This window comes from Oryza sativa, chromosome 4, assembly GCF_034140825.1.
Source record: "Oryza sativa Japonica Group chromosome 4, ASM3414082v1".
Taxonomy (NCBI): Eukaryota; Viridiplantae; Streptophyta; class Magnoliopsida; order Poales; family Poaceae; genus Oryza; species Oryza sativa.
The window spans coordinates 20470792-20491923 of NC_089038.1; the positions used below are offsets into that span (position 1 = coordinate 20470792).

The 21132-nt window shown below is 47.3% G+C and overlaps 2 protein-coding genes and 1 long non-coding RNA gene across 7 annotated transcripts; all 3 read right to left on the reverse strand.

The window, feature by feature from the left end:
* Window positions 1-6549: 6549 nt before the first annotated feature.
* On the reverse strand, window positions 6550-7777 carry LOC4335749 (momilactone A synthase-like). Its single transcript, XM_015778729.3, has 2 exons — window positions 7622-7777; window positions 6550-7511 (listed from the first exon to the last, which is right to left on the reverse strand). The coding sequence occupies exons 1-2, from the start codon at window positions 7663-7665 to the stop codon at window positions 6728-6730; spliced, it is 828 nt and encodes a 275-aa protein (XP_015634215.1). The 5' UTR covers window positions 7666-7777; the 3' UTR covers window positions 6550-6727.
* A 6164-nt stretch (window positions 7778-13941) lies between these two features.
* Window positions 13942-16142, reverse strand: LOC9271917 (uncharacterized). 5 transcript variants are annotated; one of them, XR_010740933.1, is made up of 7 exons: window positions 15881-16142; window positions 15717-15753; window positions 15548-15644; window positions 15398-15438; window positions 15167-15252; window positions 14686-14801; window positions 13942-14337 (listed from the first exon to the last, which is right to left on the reverse strand). It is a non-coding gene; the product is annotated as an uncharacterized lncRNA (long non-coding RNA). The 5 variants fall into 5 exon arrangements; XR_010740930.1 differs by lacking the exons at window positions 15167-15252; window positions 15398-15438 and adding an exon at window positions 15300-15397; XR_010740932.1 differs by lacking the exons at window positions 15167-15252; window positions 15398-15438 and adding an exon at window positions 15300-15397 and having other exon boundaries at window positions 15717-15764; window positions 15881-16118.
* Window positions 16143-17583: 1441 nt separating this feature from the next.
* Window positions 17584-20023, reverse strand: LOC4335750 (uncharacterized). The gene has a single exon (XM_015778693.3). The coding sequence runs from the start codon at window positions 18952-18954 to the stop codon at window positions 17767-17769; it is 1188 nt and encodes a 395-aa protein (XP_015634179.1). The 5' UTR covers window positions 18955-20023; the 3' UTR covers window positions 17584-17766.
* Window positions 20024-21132: the final 1109 nt, after the last annotated feature.

A 21132-nucleotide genomic window follows, 5' to 3' on the forward strand; every position in this document is an offset into this window, starting at 1 on the left:
ATCCCCTCGGATGCTCCGCTCGGCGCTCGCTATAAACCCTCCGCGGCGTCGACGAATTTTCCTCGCGACCAGCTCACTTCTACCCACCCGCCTCTCGTGGATCACATGGGCCGGTTCTTCTGGGCTGGGGGGTGGCACGTTTCTGGGCTGTGTGTTCATACTGGCCTGTGTTGATCTGCTCCTGGACTCCAGGGAAGTAGGGGATCGGCGTCCTTTGCAGGAATAAGTCTACTTTTCCTCCCTCATCTTATGCCCCTGGTTGAATCACATCCCTCGGCTGCAAAACTGGGTATAACACATCCCCCAACTTCAAAAACCGGTGCAAATAGAATCCCCCGGTGGTTTTAATAGCGGTTTCATCCTACATAGCACTTACGTAGCGGGTTGACTTGGTTTTCATCTTACATAGCATCAACGTGGCGCTTACGTGGCATTAAATTTTAAAAAAAAACAAAACGGGACCCAAATGTCATTGAGTAAAACAATAAAAGTAAATATTGGGCCCACGTGTTAGTTCATCTTTCTCTTTCCGTTTCTTAGCCACATGTCTCCGTAGGGGTGAAAACGGATCGGATAATATCTGATCCGATCCGCTTCGAATCCGTTCGAAACGAGGATATGGTATGGGCTTTTCGAAATCCGGGGGATACGGATGCGGATAGTATGAGATGGATGCGGATGCGGATGCGGATATGGTGTCTCTAAAATCCGACATTATGTGATAAGCCGTTTGCCGGATAATCCGAGATTATCAACATATATAACCACTCTATCTATTCTATATAACATAAGTTGGTACATCCAATGCCCTAATTCATTAATTAACATAGATTTTTAAGTCTAAGGCTTTTATCGTCTCATGTCACACTCACGTAGCTATATTTTTTATATTATGGACATCATGTATTCATGTTGTTTAGCACTTAATCATATACTTATTACGATGGGTCATTTATGGATTATTGTATTATTGTTCCTGAGATTGCTAACTCGATTTTGCATTGATTGCATATACACGTAACATCCGATAAATTTAATCCATTTTCAAACCGATTCCGCACTATTTCTGACATCCGAAACAATCCGCTCCGCATCCGCATCCGTACAATATCCGCACCTGCTCCGAATCGGCTTAAAAATTATGGTTTAGGATATGGTATGACCATTATCTGTCCAAATCCGCTCCGTTTTCATCCCTATGTCTCCGCAGAGTGATAGGGGATGGATGCCGTCATGCCGGCGAGGGAGCGCTCGGCGGCGAGCGGCGGTGTATGGCAGCAGTGGCGGCTGTGGGACGGAGAGCAACAACGCGAAGGCGAAGACGAGGTGCGCGAAAGTGGAAGTGGGCTCTGCGCCGCGGAAGTGGGATCAGCGTTCATCACCACCGCCATCTACTATGCCGGTGGCGTCGGGGGCAGGAGCCCCTTCTTCCCTCATCCACCTCGCTTGCCCCCGCCCCCGCCCCTCCCCTGCCGCCGCTCCTCATCTCTGGGACAATCCTGTACCGGTGCGGAAGAGGAGCCCATGACGTTGGCGACCCCGGTGGAGCCATGGAGGACGACGAGAAGGAGGCGCCGGCGCGCGCGACCGCGACTGCCGGGTGCACGGGCGGAGGCAGAGCTTGTGCAGCGCCGGAGCCTAGAGCCTGGAGGAGGCCATCGGCTTCCGCCAGGAGACGCAGATGGACCTCGTCACCTCGCTCCAGCGCCTCATACCGACCTCGTCCCCTCCCTCGACCGCTCTCGCTGCATCATCGCCTGACCGCCCCTTTGCTCCCATCCCGAACCCCGACGCCGGCCACGGCAAGAGCCCCGCCGCCTCAAGACCCACCACCGCCGCTCTCTCCGAGACCAAGTGCGCTCCACCCGCTGTAAGACCTCGCCCTGATCCTCCCCTGCCTCTGTCGCTGCTACCCCCGGCGGCCTCGACGTTGTGCGCACCATGGTCGTCGTGTGCCTCCTGGAGCTCGTCCCCTTCGCCGAGATCAACACCGCACCACTCGCGCGTCGCCTGCAACGGAGAGCTCATTCGCCAGCGAGGTCTAGCGGACTGCTCTCGCTGACCTAGTCGTCGAACTCGGTGGCTTGGCCGCCTCCATTGTAGTCCTCGTCCTCTGGCGGACTTCGCCTCGCCATCGCTGCCGCCATCCACCGGTCACTACCAATTGCTATCCACCTGAAGAGAGAGAAAAGGAAGAGGGAGGAGAAAGGGTAGCTGACACGTGGGCCCAAAATTTTTTGTATTGTTTTACGCACTTACATGTGGGTCCATTTAGATTTGTTTTTATTTTAGTGCCATGCATGCGCCACGTCGATTCCACGTAGGATAAAGACCAAGTCAATCCGCCACGTAGTCCGAAACCACTGGGGGAGTCGATTTGCAACAATTTTAAAAGTTGGGGGATGAGTTATACCCGGTTTTACGGTTGAGAAATGCAATTCAACTAGAGTCATGAGTTGTGGGAATCAAAATAGACTTATTTCCTCCTTTGCATGTTGTTTTGGATACGCTGGGCTGGCTTACGGGGCAGCTTTAACGGGTGTGGTTTATAAGCCGAAGACACGTTAAAAACGAAAAGTAATTTTAGTGTAGGATTTTATAATTTTTTAAATCATAATACAAACACAAGCGCTTATATAAATATATTCATACTCACCTCTATAAACTCATACACGTACAAATGTCCTATTGATGTGAGCACATTTGAAAAGACCTGCATATCTAGATATTCACGAAATCACTATAGACGTCTTGTTACCGATTGGTATGTTTCATACTACTGAAAGAATAATTAAGTATATTTGTAATTATATCGTCTAAAAAACATTGTTGATAAATAAAAGGTAATGAAAGAAAAATACTTGATCGAATTAATTATGTTCTGGTATGCACAACAGCTGTGAAGTACTTTGAGATACTAGAATTCAAATTTTAATACATATTATAGGGTTGTTTATTTTGAAATGGAGCGGAGGTAGTGCCCACGCAGGTACATTTTTAGTAACAATTCAGTGAGGTTAACTGATTTATCATTAGTCCTCTATATATTATCATGTGTTGGGGAACAGTACATATACTGGTAATATATGGGTTTGGGATGCAACTGCTACGTGTGTAGTCGTTTTTTCAAACATATTTTATATAGTAATAATCAAAGAAAAGTTACTTTTGTTCTTGAATTTAAAATTGTCTGGGCCAGCTCAAACAAATAAGGGCCAATGGTCCAATTATAATTAGATATGCATATCTTCAACAATTAGGTCTCTTTATCCAATTGTACAGCGATACTTGGAGAGTTCGTAGGTACCGTTGGAATGAATTATCCGCCTTTCCCTATCAGCTTAAGCTTTTGGGTTGAACTGGTCAGTACATGCAACTTAATATGGTATCAGAGCCAGAGGTCTCGAGTTCGAATTCTGGCTGGCGCGCAATTAAATAAAATAATTGCAGCTCGCGTGAAGGGGAGTGTTGGAGTGTATAAAGTGAATTGCCCACCTTTCCCTATCAGCTTAGGCTTTTAGGTGCAACTGGCTGGTGCATGTAACTTAATAGGTACGAATTTTTTCAACTTAGGTTGCGTTCTTTACCTCCGGTACGAATTGGATCTGGATTTTTCAACTTAGGCTGCATTCTTTACCTCCGGTTCCCAACTTCCCTCCCTCGTTTTCCGCGTGCACGCTTTTCAAACTGCTAAACGATGTGTTTTTTGCAAAAAAAAAATTATATACGAAAATTGCTTAAAAATCATATTAATCTATTTTTTTAAAAAAATAGCAAATACTTAATTAATCACGTGCTAATCGTGGCTCTGTTTTCCGTGCTAGGGACTCCCGAACACAGCCTAGTACTTTTGAAAAAACTTATTCTATAAATAGATCCAGAAAACTTATTATATAAATGGATTCTTTTCGTGGTGTCAACGTCGTTGGCGCCGTGGTACAATATGACGGCGCCAATCTCTCTCACCTCTCGGTGAAAGTTAAGTCGCTAATCTGAAGAGGGACCATGGCAAACAAATTAAATGGACCTATTTGTAGCAGAAAATGACCTATTTGTAATAAAAAAAATATTTACAAATAGGTCTTTAATGTCAATGACACTGACATCGAGGACCTATTTGTAAATATTTTTAATTACAACTAGTCAACTAGATATTTTTTTATTATAAGTAGGTCAGTTTTTTAAAAAAATACAAATTGATCCTCGGCGATCGATGAAAATGAGCTAAGTGTTAAAAACTCAGGAAAATCATACCTAAAAGTTTTATAAATTCTTGAAAAAAAATGAGAGATATGTGCATATATGAAATACATTCTCACCAAATGCCAAGCCCAAACTCAACTTCATTCGAGAGAAGCAAAAATAGCAAATTTCAGATAAATAGTGTCATCTTACTATTCAACCAATTTTTCTTGTTTTGTTACTCCCAAATAAAGTTGAGTTTGAACTTAAAATTTGGTGAGAATATATTTCATATATACACCTATTTTAATTCTTTTTATAAATTTATAAAACTTTTAGGTATGATTTTTATAAGTTTCTAACACTTAACATGTTTTCATCGTATACATTCTCATGAAGTTAGTGTTTTACTCAACCGAATTTCTCGAACGAACACACCATGGGTAGTGCGGTCTGAAATCTGGAGGTTGCAATTTGACCATACATATTATAGCTTTTTCCATTTCTTGTTTAATTACCATACTAGTATAACGTAACTTAACCCAAAATACTACGAGGGCTACTAGAGAACAGGATACTTTATATAGGTTAGCGTATCAGCTTCCTCCCCGTAAGTCTAGCATTATCCCCCTCCCCCAACTTCCATGTGCTCGCACCCCCCACGTCTTGAGCTAGTGCCGGTAGTGTCGTAGGCAACGATACTGGTCACAACAGCAAGGAACGATAGTTGAGCCTAGGGGAAGGGAAAAAAGGAGAGGAAGCGTTGATAGTTGATACTTTGCAGGTGCCAGCCCTAGCCTTGATACCTAAGTACTAGGACTGATACGTGTGAGTACCAACCATGATACCTACGGGTACCAGGTTTGACACCTAACCATGATACCCAGGTACCAGGTAGCAGGTCTGATACCTACGAGTACCAGGTCTAACACCTAACCATGAAACCCAGGTACCAAGCCTGATACCTACAGGTATCAGGCCTGATACCTAGTTATCAATTGTGATATTCACAGGTACCAGGCATGATACGGGGTACCGGTCCGCGATACCATAGGTATCAGGCATGATACCTACGAGTACCGGCTGCTGATGATACATTGTAGACATACCTGCACACAATCGGGCGAGGAGCATGATGGCTCACCATCACGTTGCCCCTTTATCACCATCAACAACGCACGTTGAAGGAGGAGGCTGAGGAGCACACGTTGGGCCTCATCCTCCCAGTTCCTGATGACCTTGCTTCTTCCAAGTCGCCCCCGCCGCCATGAGAGCTAGATCCAGTGGGTGCCACCATGCCTCAAAAGCATGAGACGGAGGAGGTGGCCATGAGACAGAGGAGGCCATGAGATTGGTGTTGCCCACTCGCTCTGGATCTAGCAGTGAGGAGGGCATAGTACTCTAGATTTATTTTTAGGGCCACTCTATCATCAGAGTGGGATCTGGAAGAGAGAAAAAACAAAGAGTGGGATTGGATAAGAGTAAAACGTTATCCACTTATCCCGTGTCTACGGGATACTGTACAGTAGATTTTCTGAAATACTACAGCCAAACAACATCAATTGGCATGTGATGTAGGTAGGTGACATGTGGCCGCATTAATTGGTCACACACGACGACATGAGAGTACTAGTACGAGACAGAAGTCTGGTGCAGGCTGCAGCCGCCAGCCGGCAACACACCAAGGAGTGTAAAGTTTTGGCGTCTCACATAAGTCATTATATAGGGTGTCGTATGGAGTGTTCGGGCACTAATAAAAAAATTAGTTACATAATCCGTCAGTAAACCACGAGATGAATTTATTAAGCCTAATTAATCTGCCACTAGCAAATATTTACTGTAGCACCACATTATCAAATTATGGAGCAATCAGGCTTAAAAGATTCGTCTCGCAAATTAGTCTCAATATGTGCAATTAGTTGTTTTTAGCCTATATTTAATACTTTATACAGGTGTTCAAACGTTTGATGTGGCAAGGTGAAAAATTTTGGGGTGGGATCTAAACAGGCCCGAACTCAGTCGACCGTACTCCCTCCGTCCCATAAAAAACGAATCTAACACCGAATAGGACATATCTTACTACTACGAATCTGGACATAGTACTAGGATGTATGTCCATATTCATAGTAATAGAATGTGTCACATCCGGTACTATGTTGGTTTTTATAGGACGGAGAGAGTACACGTTTCTTCAAGAAAACAATATTCCTTCCATCCTATAAAAAACGAATCTAGGACTAGATATGACATATTCTAGTACTATGAATCTGGATATATGTATATCCTAATTCATAGTATTATGATGTGTCATATCTAGTAATAGGTTGGTTTTTTTGGGACGTGGGGAGTACTCTCGTTGTCCCATAATAAACATATATATAAATTTTCGTGTTCAATTTTAATCGTCCATCCTTTTAAAATTTATTTTTTAAAAAAATTAAGAACATAAGTCAAACATAAACTGTGACAGCGTCGATCGTGACACAAGCCTAACGTGACAGCGTCGATCGATCTTTGTCAATGCATGGCCAGCCGATCGATCGTCTCAGTCCTTGAAGATGCCAAAGGACGGGTTGACGATGGAGCAGCCGCCGTCGATGAGCAGGTTGTGGCCGCTGACGTAGCGCGCGTCGTCGCTGGCGAGGAACAGCACGGCGGCGGCGATGTCCTCCACGCGGAGGCGCACGCCCTTGAGGTTGGCCACGGCCTCCATGGCGGCCTCGAACGCCTCCCCCTCCAGGCCCACGTACCCCGTGGCCAGCGGCGTCGCCGCCGCGGCGGGCGACACGCAGTTGACGCGGATCCCGTGGCGGCCCAGCTCCGCCGCCGCGTTCTCCGTCAGCCCCACCAGCGCGCGCTTGGCGCACGTGTACGCGTGCGACGCCGTGCCGGCCACCGCCGACGCGAGGCTCGCCGTCCCGATGATGCACCCGCCGCGCCCCGCGGCCACCATCACCCGCGCCGCGTGCTTCGTGCCCAGGAACGGGCCCGTCAGGTTCACGGCCAGCACGCGGTCAAAGTCGGCCTTGGTGCTCTCCAGGATGCTGTGGCACGCCGCGCCGCCGATCCCGGCGTTGTTGAACATGACGTCCAGCTTCCCGTACCTCGCCACGGCGTGGTCCACCGCGGCCGCGACGTCGTCCTCGCTCGTCACGTCGCACCGCACGTAGCTGGCGGTGGCGCTCCCGAGCTCGGCGCACAGTCGCGCCCCCGCCTCGTCCTGGATGTCGGCGACCACGACTTGCGCCCCGTGCTTCACGAACAGCCGCGCCGTGCACTCCCCGATGCCGCTCGCGCCGCCGGTGATCAGCGCCACCTTGCCCACCAACCTACACCAACGTACACACGATAACATGGCAGAGTTACGTGTAAGATCACCGACAAGCTCATGCATCGCACACAACACGCGGGAAAAAAAATTAAACCGTTGTGATCTCACTTTCTTGCAGACTCATGAACGTCGCCGTAGCTGCTACCCGCCATGGCCACCGCGAGATGAGAAATCGTTAGCTCTCTCGATCTGCGACTCTCTGAGTAAGTTAGTTTGGCCTGAGACTTGATCTCTTTTATAGTAGTAGAGCCGGCTACTGATCAGCTAGTTTACACAACTACGGCAAATTGTGTGGTTCGGCATCTCCAACAGACAGATTCCCAGCGGAAGATGACACGGCGCATCGGCGCCGGCTTGGACCTTGTGGTGGAGGCTGACTGTGCGAGTATATGATTTTGCTTAGTAGTTGACGGAATGCAGGAGCTGTTTAGATTTAGATTTAGCCAAAACTGGCCGCCCCACGTCGTCGCTAGCGGCGTGTGCCATTTTTTTTAAGAGGGTAGCTATACGGGATCTTGTTGCTACAGGATACTTTAAGTGATTCATCCCTTACTTTTTTTTTATAGGTGAGATTCCACATGGTGAATATGTGCTCCCTTCCGGTACCTGGTACCACGTACCATAATCGCGATACCTATCTGATTCCTTTAACTCCTTTCCTTTCTTCTGTATAGGTAAGATTTCACGTGGTGAACATGTGCTCCCTCCTAGTACCTGATACCACATACCATAGGCGCGATACCTATCCGATTCCTCCTCGGTATCGCGCGTGCGATACCTCATCGCTGGCACCGCTCCTCTGCAGTCGGAGCAGCACAATATAGGCTGGTACATGATACCTGATACCTGATACCTAGTACCTGGTACCTAGTACCTGATATCTAGTAACTAGTATCTAGTACCTGATACCTAGTAACTAGTACCTGATACCTAGTATCTGATACCTGATACCAGTATGGCACTAGTTGCATGGTGTGTAGTACCTGGTACCTATGGAATTGGAGAGATTCACAAGGATGGGACAGGGGAATCGATACTATCCATATAAGTCAGAAAAAAAAATCAGCAAAGAAAATCATCAATCAAAAAGAGAAAACACACATGAGGAAGGGATGCAAGCGGCGGTGAAGCATTGCCAGCTGGGGGAGGGGATGGAGGAATCAGCCAGAGTGGAATGGAGTGCAGGAATTGAAGAAATGGATGCGAGTGGCGGAGCAGCACCGCCGGCATGGGGAGGCGGATGGACGGAGGGGAGCGGTGGCGCGAGAGCTCGCACGTTGATTTGGCACCGCGCTGTGCGTTCCTGAGCCAGCGGGAGTAGCTCCGCGCGGCGCCAGCGAAGAAGAGCGGGCCGAGCGTCCTCTATGCTCAACGCGCCACCCCGCGCAGTTAGCCGCTATTGTCGTCTCTATGCTCTTGAGGTTGGTAGTCACACAGAGGAGGAAAGATGGAAGGGGAAGAGAAAAAAAAGAGAATAAGATACTTAGATATTTAGTGATAGCAGTTATCCGCGTGTACGAAATAGTGTTGAGTAGTTTTTCTTTTTTTTTATTAAGGGCGGATGCATTACGGTGATAATCGGATTGGGTATAGCAGCCTTCGTTTTCTTTTCGATGTCAAACAAGTCGGCGAGGCCATTTTGGCCAACGCGTGGGTGGAGATACGCGCGCGCATGTCGAGCTACAGCACATAGGGGACGTACGCTTTCCAAAAATTGTCACGTGTAACAGTGCGAGAACCTCTTTTTTCTGTGTCAGGTCCCTTTATTTTTTAGTGAAATGCACACGGAAGCTGAATAGTAATAAGCTATTAGAGGAATAATGGGGTTGGCTACCTACGAATGGGTTTGTACTAACGATGTTTCAAACTCGACAAATGCGGATGTAGTATGCAAATGAAAAACGGAATAGGCCATAAAGTCCAGCTGGCACGCTCTCCTCCCCCGCGCGGCAATTTTTTTCGTTTTCTTTTTTTTTTGCAGTTTTTTTTGCTTTCTTTACTCTCTTCTTTTTTTTTCTCGATTTTCTTTTTTTTCTTTTTTCTGATTATCTTTTAATACTTAATCTGTCCGTGCTACACTACGGCGACATTTAGAAATACAAATTAAAATCGATGGATATAGTTATTATGTTGTTAATTAAATTGCCACATGCATAAAATAACATAATTATTATGCACGAACATGTATAAGGTCTTCATCAATGGCAGCACCCGCTGTTTGATGAATTTTTGTACTATAAAATTCACAGAAAAAATAATAAATCATTAGGCATCAAGTTCATATGCAAATGCTATTTACAGCTCAATTTTAGTAAATACACGTTAGGGGTGTCTTTATGACGTGTGGCCTAAAAATCCAATTATCACACAATATCCGAATATAATCAATATTGGACTCGTTTTGCTGTATATATCAAATAGAAAATGATGGTTCGAATAGAATTTAAGTTTGATGCGCAATTGAAGAGATATACGCTAGTAAAAGAGAAGAGATCAACTAGTGCTAGTGCTAGCAGTCGTTAATTGGTTTGCTGCCACTCGTAAATTATCTCTAGAAGAAACAATTCGATCAACTCATATAAAGTGTGGGGCCCACCGTCATTTAGACATGTTGATCAAGGATTATCTCTATCACGTGCACTCAGATTTTATCCACGGCAAAGCAAGGCTCTATCTGCAGCAGTGCGGGAGAAGAGATCAGCGCGTTAAACTACCAACTTGCGCAGGAGGTTCGGAAGAGATTAGGCAGGTTGGTTACCATCGCTGTTGCCTATATAAGCGTTGACCCCCAGGACGCCAGCAAGGATGAAGGGGACGGAGAAGGGAAAAGATACACAGTGACGAGAAAAATAGAGCGACTCGCTCCTGAAGAAACCACAGCAATCCATCTGCCGGCGGTGCTATTAGAAGATTAAATCTCGCCGACGGTTCGCGAGCAGGCGTGTCATGAAATGAAGATTAAACATCTCTCGTCATTAAGCCAATGTCGCAGGTGGAGATGATCGTGGTAGATGATAAGTATGATGATAACCTGATAGTAAACCGGCTGTTCTTATGGATGATCGGAGTACCTCTTTTCTCCTCAATAATTAAAGTGCTCTGGAAATCAAATCACATTTGCTTTCTCGAAACATAAACTTGGGTATGTCTAATCTGCGGATTGGACTATCCTCGTATTATTTATAATCAAAACACATGTTTTTATGGTGCACATGCCGGGAGCGAGCCTCAAATTATAAAACAAAGGAGGAGTGGAGATAAAAAATATAACATCGATGCTATGTTCGTGACCAATGAGGCCGAGCGATGCATTGGCTAAAGCTGAAAAGTACTATGGCCACCACATATGTGACGAAACTATGGCCGAGCGCCGACAAATTATAAAATAAAAGAGATTAAATTTCATCGTCGGCAATTCGCGATGAGATTAACCATTGCCAGCGATGATTGCGCCGGCGTTCATCATCAAGTCGATCCGTGTGTGCTGCAGGCGTGATGAAACATCAGAGGAGCCGATCAAAATCTTCATATGCTATTTATCATCAACAACACAGTGAGGCCGTAGTGCTGCGCTGTTGCACGGCCCGGTTAACAGAAAAGTAAAGAGAAGCATAGACGAATATATCGTGGATGCGTTGTGAACTTGTAGCCATGGATATATAAGTATCCCAGCGGCGCATACACACGCACACGTCATCTTTGTTAAGTGATTAATATAGGGTGCAAATAAATACAAGGCGAGCCTGACCCTCGTAAAGGTTGGAGCGTCTAAATTATTAATATCAAATATTGGATGAGATATTTATTTGTATAAACTTGGGATGAGTTTGAGTCTTATTGGCATCATACCAACCATGATTTATACATATTTATATTCATGCCGGAAGAGTTACATATTTGCCTCATGCATGTCATGTACAGGAGCAATTCTTTTCCTCTCCAAATTCTACCGGATTGATGGGAGCAATTCTCACAATTCTTGAAGGCATGCATTATTCGCTAAATAAAACAACGCTAGCCATAAGGGCGAGACGTGCAGATTTAAAATACACGTCAACATCGTGGCCGAATGTCAACGAGATGAAATGGCCGATTCATCAATATTTGTATTACGTCTGAGACCGACACCGGGAATCAGCGGACTGCACGCGATCTCCAGTCAACATACCTCTCCATTAAGCATTCCTCGTGAAGGCAAAAGATGAACTCCTGCCGGAGCCCTCATGTATTTGTAAACATTCATGTTAATGAATCATGATTAATAAAATACAGGGTTTCCCTATTTTCTATGTGTTCGTTGTTTTGTTTTCGTCAAACACCCGCGCCACCGTGCATGCATGCTTGCGTCTGATGCGTGTTTCCAATGCAGGAGCTGCCGGTGCAGCAGTAAGGCGACACGGTGAGCAGCCTGGTGTACGAGGCGAACGACCGGATGCGGGACCCAGTCTACGACTGCGTCAGGGCCATCTCCTTCCTGCAGAACCAGGTGTCACAGCTGCAGATGCAGCTCGCCATCGGACAGGGCGAGAACCTCTGCATCCAGATGCAGCACCGTGATGGCAACGAGAACGAGAAGAATGTGAGAGAGGAGGAGGAGAGAGAGAGAGGAGGGAAAAGAGAGAAGGTGCTGACGTGGACCCTAACATGTGGGGTCCACATGGGGACCTACGCTGACTCAGCCGCCACGTCAGACAATACCGGAGTTAAAACCACCGAATGATCTAAAGTGAACGGTTTTGTAAGTTGAGGGATGTCGTATATCTGATTTTGCGGTTGGGAGATGATTTTGTATCTCGATGACAAGTTGAGGGACCTTGGGTGTACTTTTTCCTTTTGCTTGATGCTTGGTGCCAGGGTAGGTTTGCAGCCCAGTACAGAGTAAACAGGCCTAATCTAGCCATCAGTCAAGATCCATTAGGTTCCTGAGCCCTTGGTTTCTTTTGTGAATAAAGTCCAATAAAAGTCCCTTAAATATAGGTAATATCTAATTCAACCACTCAACCGTTACGACTCCTCGAATTATTAAAGCCAGTACAAATGACTCTAGGATGATTTCGATGGTGGTTTTAACTGAAGTGGAATCCCAATCAGTAAGAAGAAAAAAAAAATCCCAGGGAAACCCACTTGTACCAGAATAGCCATGAGCCCGAGCTCAACGGGGAGGTAGAGTCCAAGCCCGAGCTATGAGTTCTTCTGCCATCGGGCACACCCGTCATGCCATCGTTGTTGCAGCCTATCTGTGCTCTGCAATGACATTTTGGGGTTGCTTAGATCCACTGGCAAAATTATTTTTTTCCCTATCACATCAAACGTTTAAACACATGCATGAATCTTTTAAGCCTAATTACGCTATGATTTGATAATATTGTGCTATAGTAAACATTTGCTAATGACAAATTAATTAAGTTTAATCTCGCGGTTTACAGGCGTATTCTGTAATTTATTTTTGTTACTAGACTACGTTTAATACTTCAAATGTGTATCCGTATATCCGATGTGACACACCAAAACTTTACACCCATAACTCTAACACAGTGTCAGGGTTACGGATAAGGCATATCTTCTATCCTGCGACTTATGGAATATACTAATAAGGACTTATGGAATATACTAATAAGGTATATCTTTATGTACACGGATTGGTTCCATGTACGCTCTTAAGGATTTGTTTTAAATCACAGAAAATATCTCCACGAGTCAAGCGATTTCCAAAATCCTACTCGGAAGGGGTAAAGTTTCTGTTATACCGTGTCGAATCAAATATCCCCATATTTTTCTTGGGGTCAAGATGATCCACGGTATAAAAGGGACTCCCGGGGAGGGGATCAAGGCATCCAATTCAATTGCCAACACACCCACCAGTTTACGAAGCCGGAGTACATGGAGTCGCTGGGAGATCTCATCGAAACCCTCGACTACGATCTCGTCGGTATCATCTATTTGGACTACTTGCTTTGTAATCTGTTCTCGTCATCATCAATCCCATATAAACTGGACTAGGACTATTATCTGATAAAGGTCCTGAACCAGTATAATCGTTATCTTTTGTCTGCTTGATATCGTATTATGTAGTATTATGTAGCCTCGTAACAATGTACCCCAGTACTCAACTCATCCGGTCCATGAGTATAACTCGTCAACACACAGCCTTTATAACTCACTTTCTAATAGTCCGTATATCTGATATATGCAATTAAACCTAAAATTTTTCCACAACTAAACGAGGCCTTAGGTGCCCCAAACAAGATCTGTTGCCTCGCCGTTAGGTCTTTCTACTCCAGTCAGTTCAGTTCCATCTTCAGCAGCAGATCGCGACCGTCACGTCATTTCAACGCATCGTGATACCCATACAGCTAGCCAGGACCCCGCGCGTTGCCGCGGGGTGCTTAAGCAAAACAAAATATTTAACATATGAACAACCATAAAGATTTCTGATGGGAAAATTTTCTATACAGAACACCTGTAATTTACATAGACAAAAGTGTATTCGAGAAATATTCCATCCTATAAACCTAGAAGATAAATACCTAAGTAGAAAAAACATGGAGGTGACATGATTTTACTTGGAAGTACAAACATGACAAAGTATGATATATACAGGTGATTGGCTGCAAGTCTATGATGAACAATGGACTATCTATGCTCAATTGGCTGTTAACCTAGGTAGCTTGATTCCATCTATGATTTTATTACCAGTATTGACTCTCTTACTATGTGACGTTGAGTTGAAAGACAGATCAGATTTCTTGCAAACTCATCATCACTGACATCAATATGTAGCCAGCACACATGCCATAGGAAAGAATGAAGAATCCATAGCTATCCTGATAATTGACAAATATAAGAATTAATCTTAATGATTTGTTTTTTATATGGTGTATAATACAAATAAAGAGCATCTTCACATGATTCTTCGTGAACTAAAGCATCAGATGAATTTAGAATAAGAAATGTCATATATGAAGGGCAATATGTACTTTTATGAATGATAATTTTATCCTTGAATAGAGCAAAAGATCATTTACAAACAAATAGAATGTCAACATGTATATGAGATGCTCTTTTTTTTTCATCTGTGGATCATTGTGGAAATGGAAACCATGATATTAACGGTAATATTCATGGCAAGGATATTGCTTGTAAGATTTGACTGTGTTTAAGAAGGAATTTACCTTCGGAACTAAAGATGGAATAACATGTGCAGGAGCCGTAGGATATTGTATGATTTTAATGTAAAGTCTGATGAACTTGTCAGTAATTTTGCATAGCTGTCATCACAATCATCAAGCTGCAACATTTGTATCAAGACATAACTTAGCAGTTAGCACATTTGAATGTTGCGATCCAAAAAGAAAAATAATGCAAAAGCTTTTGCATGAGATAAATATGAGTAAATCCAATGTATAAATTGCAACAGAGCATCTCCTATGTATGATTTATGAGTCTTTTTACCATTCAACATTTGGTACCTCGAGGTACTACAATTTTTTGGTACCTCGAGGTACGAACTGTTGGATGGCAAAATTGCTCATGATTTATGGCACATGAAAATGAATTGATGGCTTAGACTATAAATGAGCAGCAGTAGTCTAGGAAAGCTTCTCTCATATAGATACACTAAAAATGTAACTATGGTTTGGGGTTTTAAGGTACAGGTTTTCCATAAGATTGTTGCTCCAAGCAGTAAACATCTTCTGGCATGAAAGGCGGTACATTCTTCTCATCAGTCAATTAGGAACCTGAAGCAGGTAAAAAAAGAAAGATCTTACATACAACAAAGCATTACCTAATTATTTAGGTGCAACCATGAATGCCTTAAAACATATGCAGTTAGATCGAGTAGCACAATGTCTGGCAAGACATACAGGACAAAAAGATCGATACCTGCAAGGAAAAGAAGATTAGCCTCCATGCCATCATAATTGCTGAACCACAGCCAGCGCAAAGATCACATTTAGACACCACTAATCAAATCCACACAGGGCCAAATCATCGACATGGTGAGTAAGATTTGGTAAAAGTTTAAAATAATACCTTGAGCTATAGGAAGACAGGCAAGTGCTTCCCTTCCTGCCACCATAGCCGGAGGACAGCAAAGCCGAGGTTGAGCAGTCACACAAACAACCAATAGCTGCATAACTTGCACAGATCGATTCATCGTTGAACTGTTGAAGGACGTAAAACTTAAGTTTATGCGCTATACCCTGCCGCCTCAGCTCGTCCGCCGCAATGCGCATTACCTACCAAAACCCTAGCTACAACATGAGACAACCAAATCTGGATAGAGACCAAATGGAGGATGGTAGAATGGGATGCTATGTCATGTGTGGCGAAGCCGGGGGTAATCTAGAGCCCAGATGGCCATACCTGGACCTGTGGTCGGTTCTCAATGGCGCACTGTTTGGAATCCTCATTGTGACCGGCAGCAACCGAGAACCCCCAACCATAGCCGACGCTGATTCAGTAAGGAGAACGGAGGGAAGGAGTCGGCGGGGAAGAACGGAGGGGCGAAGCTGAATGGGATCGATGGGCGATGAGGTGGAGACGCCGATTTCTGATTTCTCCGCGGTAATGGGGATCGATGGGGAATTGGGGATTGGTGAGCGGTGGGTGCGTGGCGTGCCTGGCTGAGGTCTTGGGGATGACGACGGGCGAGCGGATCAGGGGCTCGGGCTGGCGCAGAAGCAGACACGCGGATGTTCGGATCTCAGCAACGTGGGTGCATCGGACGGTCCACGCGCAGGCAGGGACTGTTGCACTGTAGCAGAATCGTGAGCTCTCGTGAAGCGACGCACTGGTGGTAGTGGCTCAGGAAAACTAAAGATTTAATATGATATGATATGATTAACCCTGTGCACCTCCAGTTCCCCCCTGCCTACCCCAGCTTCCGTCCGCGTCGGTCGATCGGGCCGCCACAGCGCTACTGTTGGTTTGGCTGCACCTGCACATGTACGCGCGCCCCCCGTGTCGATCTCACTGCTGCTGCACTGCACACTGCACGCGACGTGAACCAAACAGACCGCGACACGCCTGGCGCTTCCGCACTCGGCAACCCCCCCACACGGATTGGGATCACCTGCAGTAGCTATAGCTCCTGCAACTTAAGCAGTCCTATAACCACCATTGGATCAGAAATTGATGTCCTAGATCTTTCCTAAATACTGTTTACAGAAAATCGTACACAGTGTGTTCCTGTAGCACTGTTTGGACCGTTGATTATCTTGATCCAACGATGGAAAACAGTCCCAGCTGCTAAACTTGCAGTCTGTACTGTAACTGCACCGGATCCTTATCCCCCCCGCACACACACGATTGGGCGATCGTCGACGTATGCAAACGCACAACGCGAGGGGTTGGGAGAGTTGGGACCCTCTCTGTGACACAATGACAAGCGAACGTACATGCACGTGGCCCTGAGCCTGAGTTGGCCAGATGCACCACCACCATCACCATGTGCCTGTGCCTGTGCCAGTTGTGGGCACGCTAGCTGCAGTGACAGACTCACAGACACAGACACTGCTTCTCTAATTTAACAAGGCGGCAGCATGAGCAGGTGCTAGTGCTAAGCTAATCTGACCGGATCTACGGTCGAGATCGAGATCGAGAGAGAGAGAGAGAGAGAGAGAGAGAGGAGGAATTTGTTAATCGGCCCATCGCCATCACACATGCAACGGCCGAGACAGCTCGGCCCACGCGGCCCACGCATGTACGTGCACATGTGTGGCCTCGTGTACGGTCTACTTCCTCCGTCAAAAAAAAAAAAGACAAATCTGGTTTCCGACCATCCATCTTGTTTAAAAAAATTATGAAAAAAATTACAAAGACAAGTCACACATAAAATATTAATCATGTTTTATCATCTAACAACAATAAAAATATAAATTATAAAAAAATTTCATATAAAACGGATAGTCAAAGTTGGACACGGAAACCTAGGGTCTGCCTTTTTTAAAGGACTGAGGGAGTACTTGCTGCCGCATTGTCTGCTTCAACTCATCGCTCGGTCACTGACAAGTAAAAATCTCCCAAAAAAACGTACTCCCAAATGTGGCGAACAGATCATCAACAAATCAAGGTCAAGTTCATCTGGAGATCGATTGATTTCATATCATAGCAGGGTTTAACCATGGACATCACATAACAACACGCGCGAAATAAATAAAGAAATTATGGAGGAGTGTAGTTCGGGTGGCCATCGACCGACCATGCCGGATGTGACTTGTGTGCGGTGGTGTTTGTTGCATGTTGGATGGCTAGCTCGTCGCCACCGCGGCCATCGCCATGCCGCCGTTGCCGGAGACGCCGCCGCGGTTGTGGGGCGCGGCCATGATGGATTTGCTGGAGGAGGAGCTCGTCGGCCTCAGCGCTCGCATCGGGCTCGCCAGCGCCCACGCCCAGCTCCGGTGGCTACGCGCGCCGTGGGTTCTTGCGCTGGGGGCGGCGGCGGTGGCGCCGTCGGCAGCGGACAGCCAGTAGGAGGACGACGTGGGCGGCGGCGCGGCGCCGAGACCGCCGAAGAACCCGGCGCACTTGATGCGGTGCTGCTGGGTGGACTCGTACTCGTCGTCGTCGCCGTTGCCGGCGGCGGAGTGGTTGCCGCCCAGGTGGGCGAGCGCGCCGGCGGACGACTTGGGCTTGGGCTCGCGGTGGGACTCCACGCGGCGGAGCGCGCAGTCGCCGAAGCCGGTGGAGAGGCGCTCCAGGAAGTCCCCCGAGAAGCTGCGGCTGCCGCACCCCACGGAGCGCGACCGCGCCACCTTCCTCCCGAACGACGACGACGACGAGCCCTCGCTACGGCGGCCGGGGCTGTCCGGCTCCACTATCGCCTCCAGCCTCCGTCCCAGCGACGCCGACGACGCCGAGGCCACCGACACCGACTTCCTCCTCACCGACGCGCCGCCGCCGCCGCCACCGTTGGCCATCGACGCCGAGCCCTGGTGGCCGCCGCTCGACGACGAGGACGAGGAGTAGAGGAAGGACCAGAAGCTCTTCTTCCTCGGGCTGTCCGCGGTGACCGCGGACGGAGCGGGCGCCGTCACCGGCGTCGTCTCCTCCGGACGCGGCGCCACCGACTTGCTCCTCTTGAGCCCGCCAGCCGCCGAGGCCGGGATCACCTTGCGCGCCGCGGCGGCGGCGGAAGGGTGGAGAGGCAGTGACGACGACGACGACTCAGCAGCGACGTGGCTGGTCGGAGTGGACGAGGAGGCGGAAGCCGGCGGCGGGTGGAAAGGGCTGGACTTGGACGAAGACACCAACATGCCGAGCTTCTCCTGCAGGCAGAAGGCGCATATGCCGCCGCCGGCTGCCACCCCAGCCGCCGCAGCCGCGCCAGGCGGGTACGGATGCTCGCTGCAGTACGCCACTCCGTCCTGGTCCCCCGCCACCACAGGCGCCACCGCCACCGCCGCCGCTGCCACCGTCTCCCCCACTTTCTCCTCCATTCTCACACCCGTCACCTCACCTCCTGCGATCGATCCCCGCAAGCAAAGCTCCGCACCACCGGATCTTGGATACGCCTACGCGACCCACCGCATCACCACAAGAGGTCAGGCCGTCTCGATCTCGATCTGCTGCTGGTCGTGCAGGGCGTGGGGGCACGGGGCGCAGTCGCGCAGAGGCGGATGTGGCGGGGTGTGTGGAGTGAGGAGTGAGGGACGCGACGCGAGGGGGGTGGTGGTGAGCGGCTTGTTATTTTAGCGCCACTACCAGTGGCAGCGCCCGCTTCTTTTTGTCCGGCTCGTGCGGATGGGGGGGCGTGACAAGGAGAGCACGTGGGGGGTGGGGGTGGGGGTGCGTGCGCGCTGCTGCGGCAGCAGCGTTCTCGTTCTCCTCCCCGCGTCGCGCGTGGTGCTCCACGCTGCGGCCGCGCGCTGTCACATGGCGCGCGCAATTTTTCTGTATGGTATACTAGCAACGGATCTTATGCCGCGCTATAACCCAGGTTTTACTACTACTACTACTACCTCGTAAGTGACCACTTGATCGAAAAATAGTTAGAAGAATGGGATAGCCGCGCCGTGACCACATCTATATCGCTCGTTTCTCTCGATCACTCGATGTACTAATGTAGGAGTATACTACTACTACTACTACTACCACCACCACTACTACTACTACTACTACTACTACGTGCAAATGGGCAAATGGCCATGCCGAAATGACTGATCCAACCTTGCCATATCTTAACAACAGCCACATGTCTTCGGGGAGACTACAACATCCATGATCAGTACTACCTATCGTATGCTGCATGTGCTAGCATGAGGTATTGAGCTTGCAGCCCTAGCTAATTTGATTTCATCACGGATACAGATCTCAAATCTACTGAAAGAGCAACTGATCTCCATCATGGAAGGAGCTATAGGATGGAAACACGATGTAGTATAGGGGTAGTGATTAATAAATTGAGGTGCCACGAGACCCCGGGACAAACAGACAGGATTTGTACAAATTCTAATGGTCTTAACAGTAACTCTTAACCATGCTCCCTGGGAATCTATCGTTTGTTTTAGCTCTGTCCAGGGTGGCACGTACGCTTAGCTACATGTTTCTAATCCGATGGAGTTTTTATTACAAAAAAAAATATATCTGAATGAGTGGTCGATGGATCATCAGAGGCGACTGGCGAGAGTAATTTCCGGTCCAGCACATTGCAACGCCATGCCATTCTGTCTCTACCTCTCACCCAGCTACAGCATCAAGGGATGTGCGGCACATGGTTCCCATCGGTCGACATCATGTACTTCTACACACATCATCATCGTTTCGGTTAGTTTTCTGAGCCCCTGATGCTACACGAGGGGCACTTGTATATACTACTCCTACTAGTAGTATGCTCGCAACAGGAGCCGTCCATGTGCGTGCGTGCGTGCGTGGGGAGATGCACCGTTGCAGTGGACATGTCGCTCTCCGATCCGCGGCTTGCGTTTTGCGTACGTGCGGTTCGGGCTGTGTCTGTGGCTGTGGCCACCGTGCTCTCCCGGCGTCCACGCGCGCTTCCCGGCGCGGCCAGCCGGTGCATCGGTGAATGGTTTCGTGATCTTGGCAGAGATCTTTTGCATACGTGGTGGCTTTTAGTTCCAGGTGACACGAAAAGGTTGAAAGCAGCAGGATTCCAGGGAGCAGCGGTTCACGGTTTCGAGATCGGCTCATTTCGGCTCGATGCGTTGACATGGTGGTAGAGACTAATCTGGGGAATTTTTTATATAGATTTTGTTTATGAACTATCTATACGGGGATTAGGGCAAATACTATAAACATCCAAGCACAATCTCCTAGGTGCCACATAAGCTAAAATGGTGAGGTGGAGGAGAGAAGAGATGAGAGAGATAAGCAGCCACCTCTCATGCAAGAGGCAACCATTACACAAAATTCAAGACAAAAGGAGAGAGAGGAAGAGTAGATTGGGCAAACAAACATTGAGGCTAGTGTATTAGAATTAGTATAGATGTGATATATTGTATATATTACCTCTATATTTATTAGTTGATGATGTGGTCAAAATTAGATGCAACAACCTCCTTTTTTATAAAACTTGCACTTACGTGAACGGGATTTTGTATATTCGTGCACGGACAGATAATGGATTGGAGTACAATCTTGCTTTTGTCATTCGTGTA

What these genes read in the sequence shown, in the direction of transcription:
- LOC4335749 (XM_015778729.3), bottom strand. Translation starts at nt 7,665, where the DNA reads ATGGCGGGTAGCAGCTACGGCGACGTTCATGAGTCTGCAAGAAA. An exon ending in GTTCATGAGTCTGCAAGAAA is followed by an intron (nt 7,512 to 7,621) that starts GTGAGATCACAA and finishes ACGTTGGTGTAG; the next exon opens with GTTGGTGGGCAAGGTGGCGC.
- LOC4335750 (XM_015778693.3), bottom strand. Translation starts at nt 18,954, where the DNA reads ATGGAGGAGAAAGTGGGGGAGACGGTGGCAGCGGCGGCGGTGGCGGTG.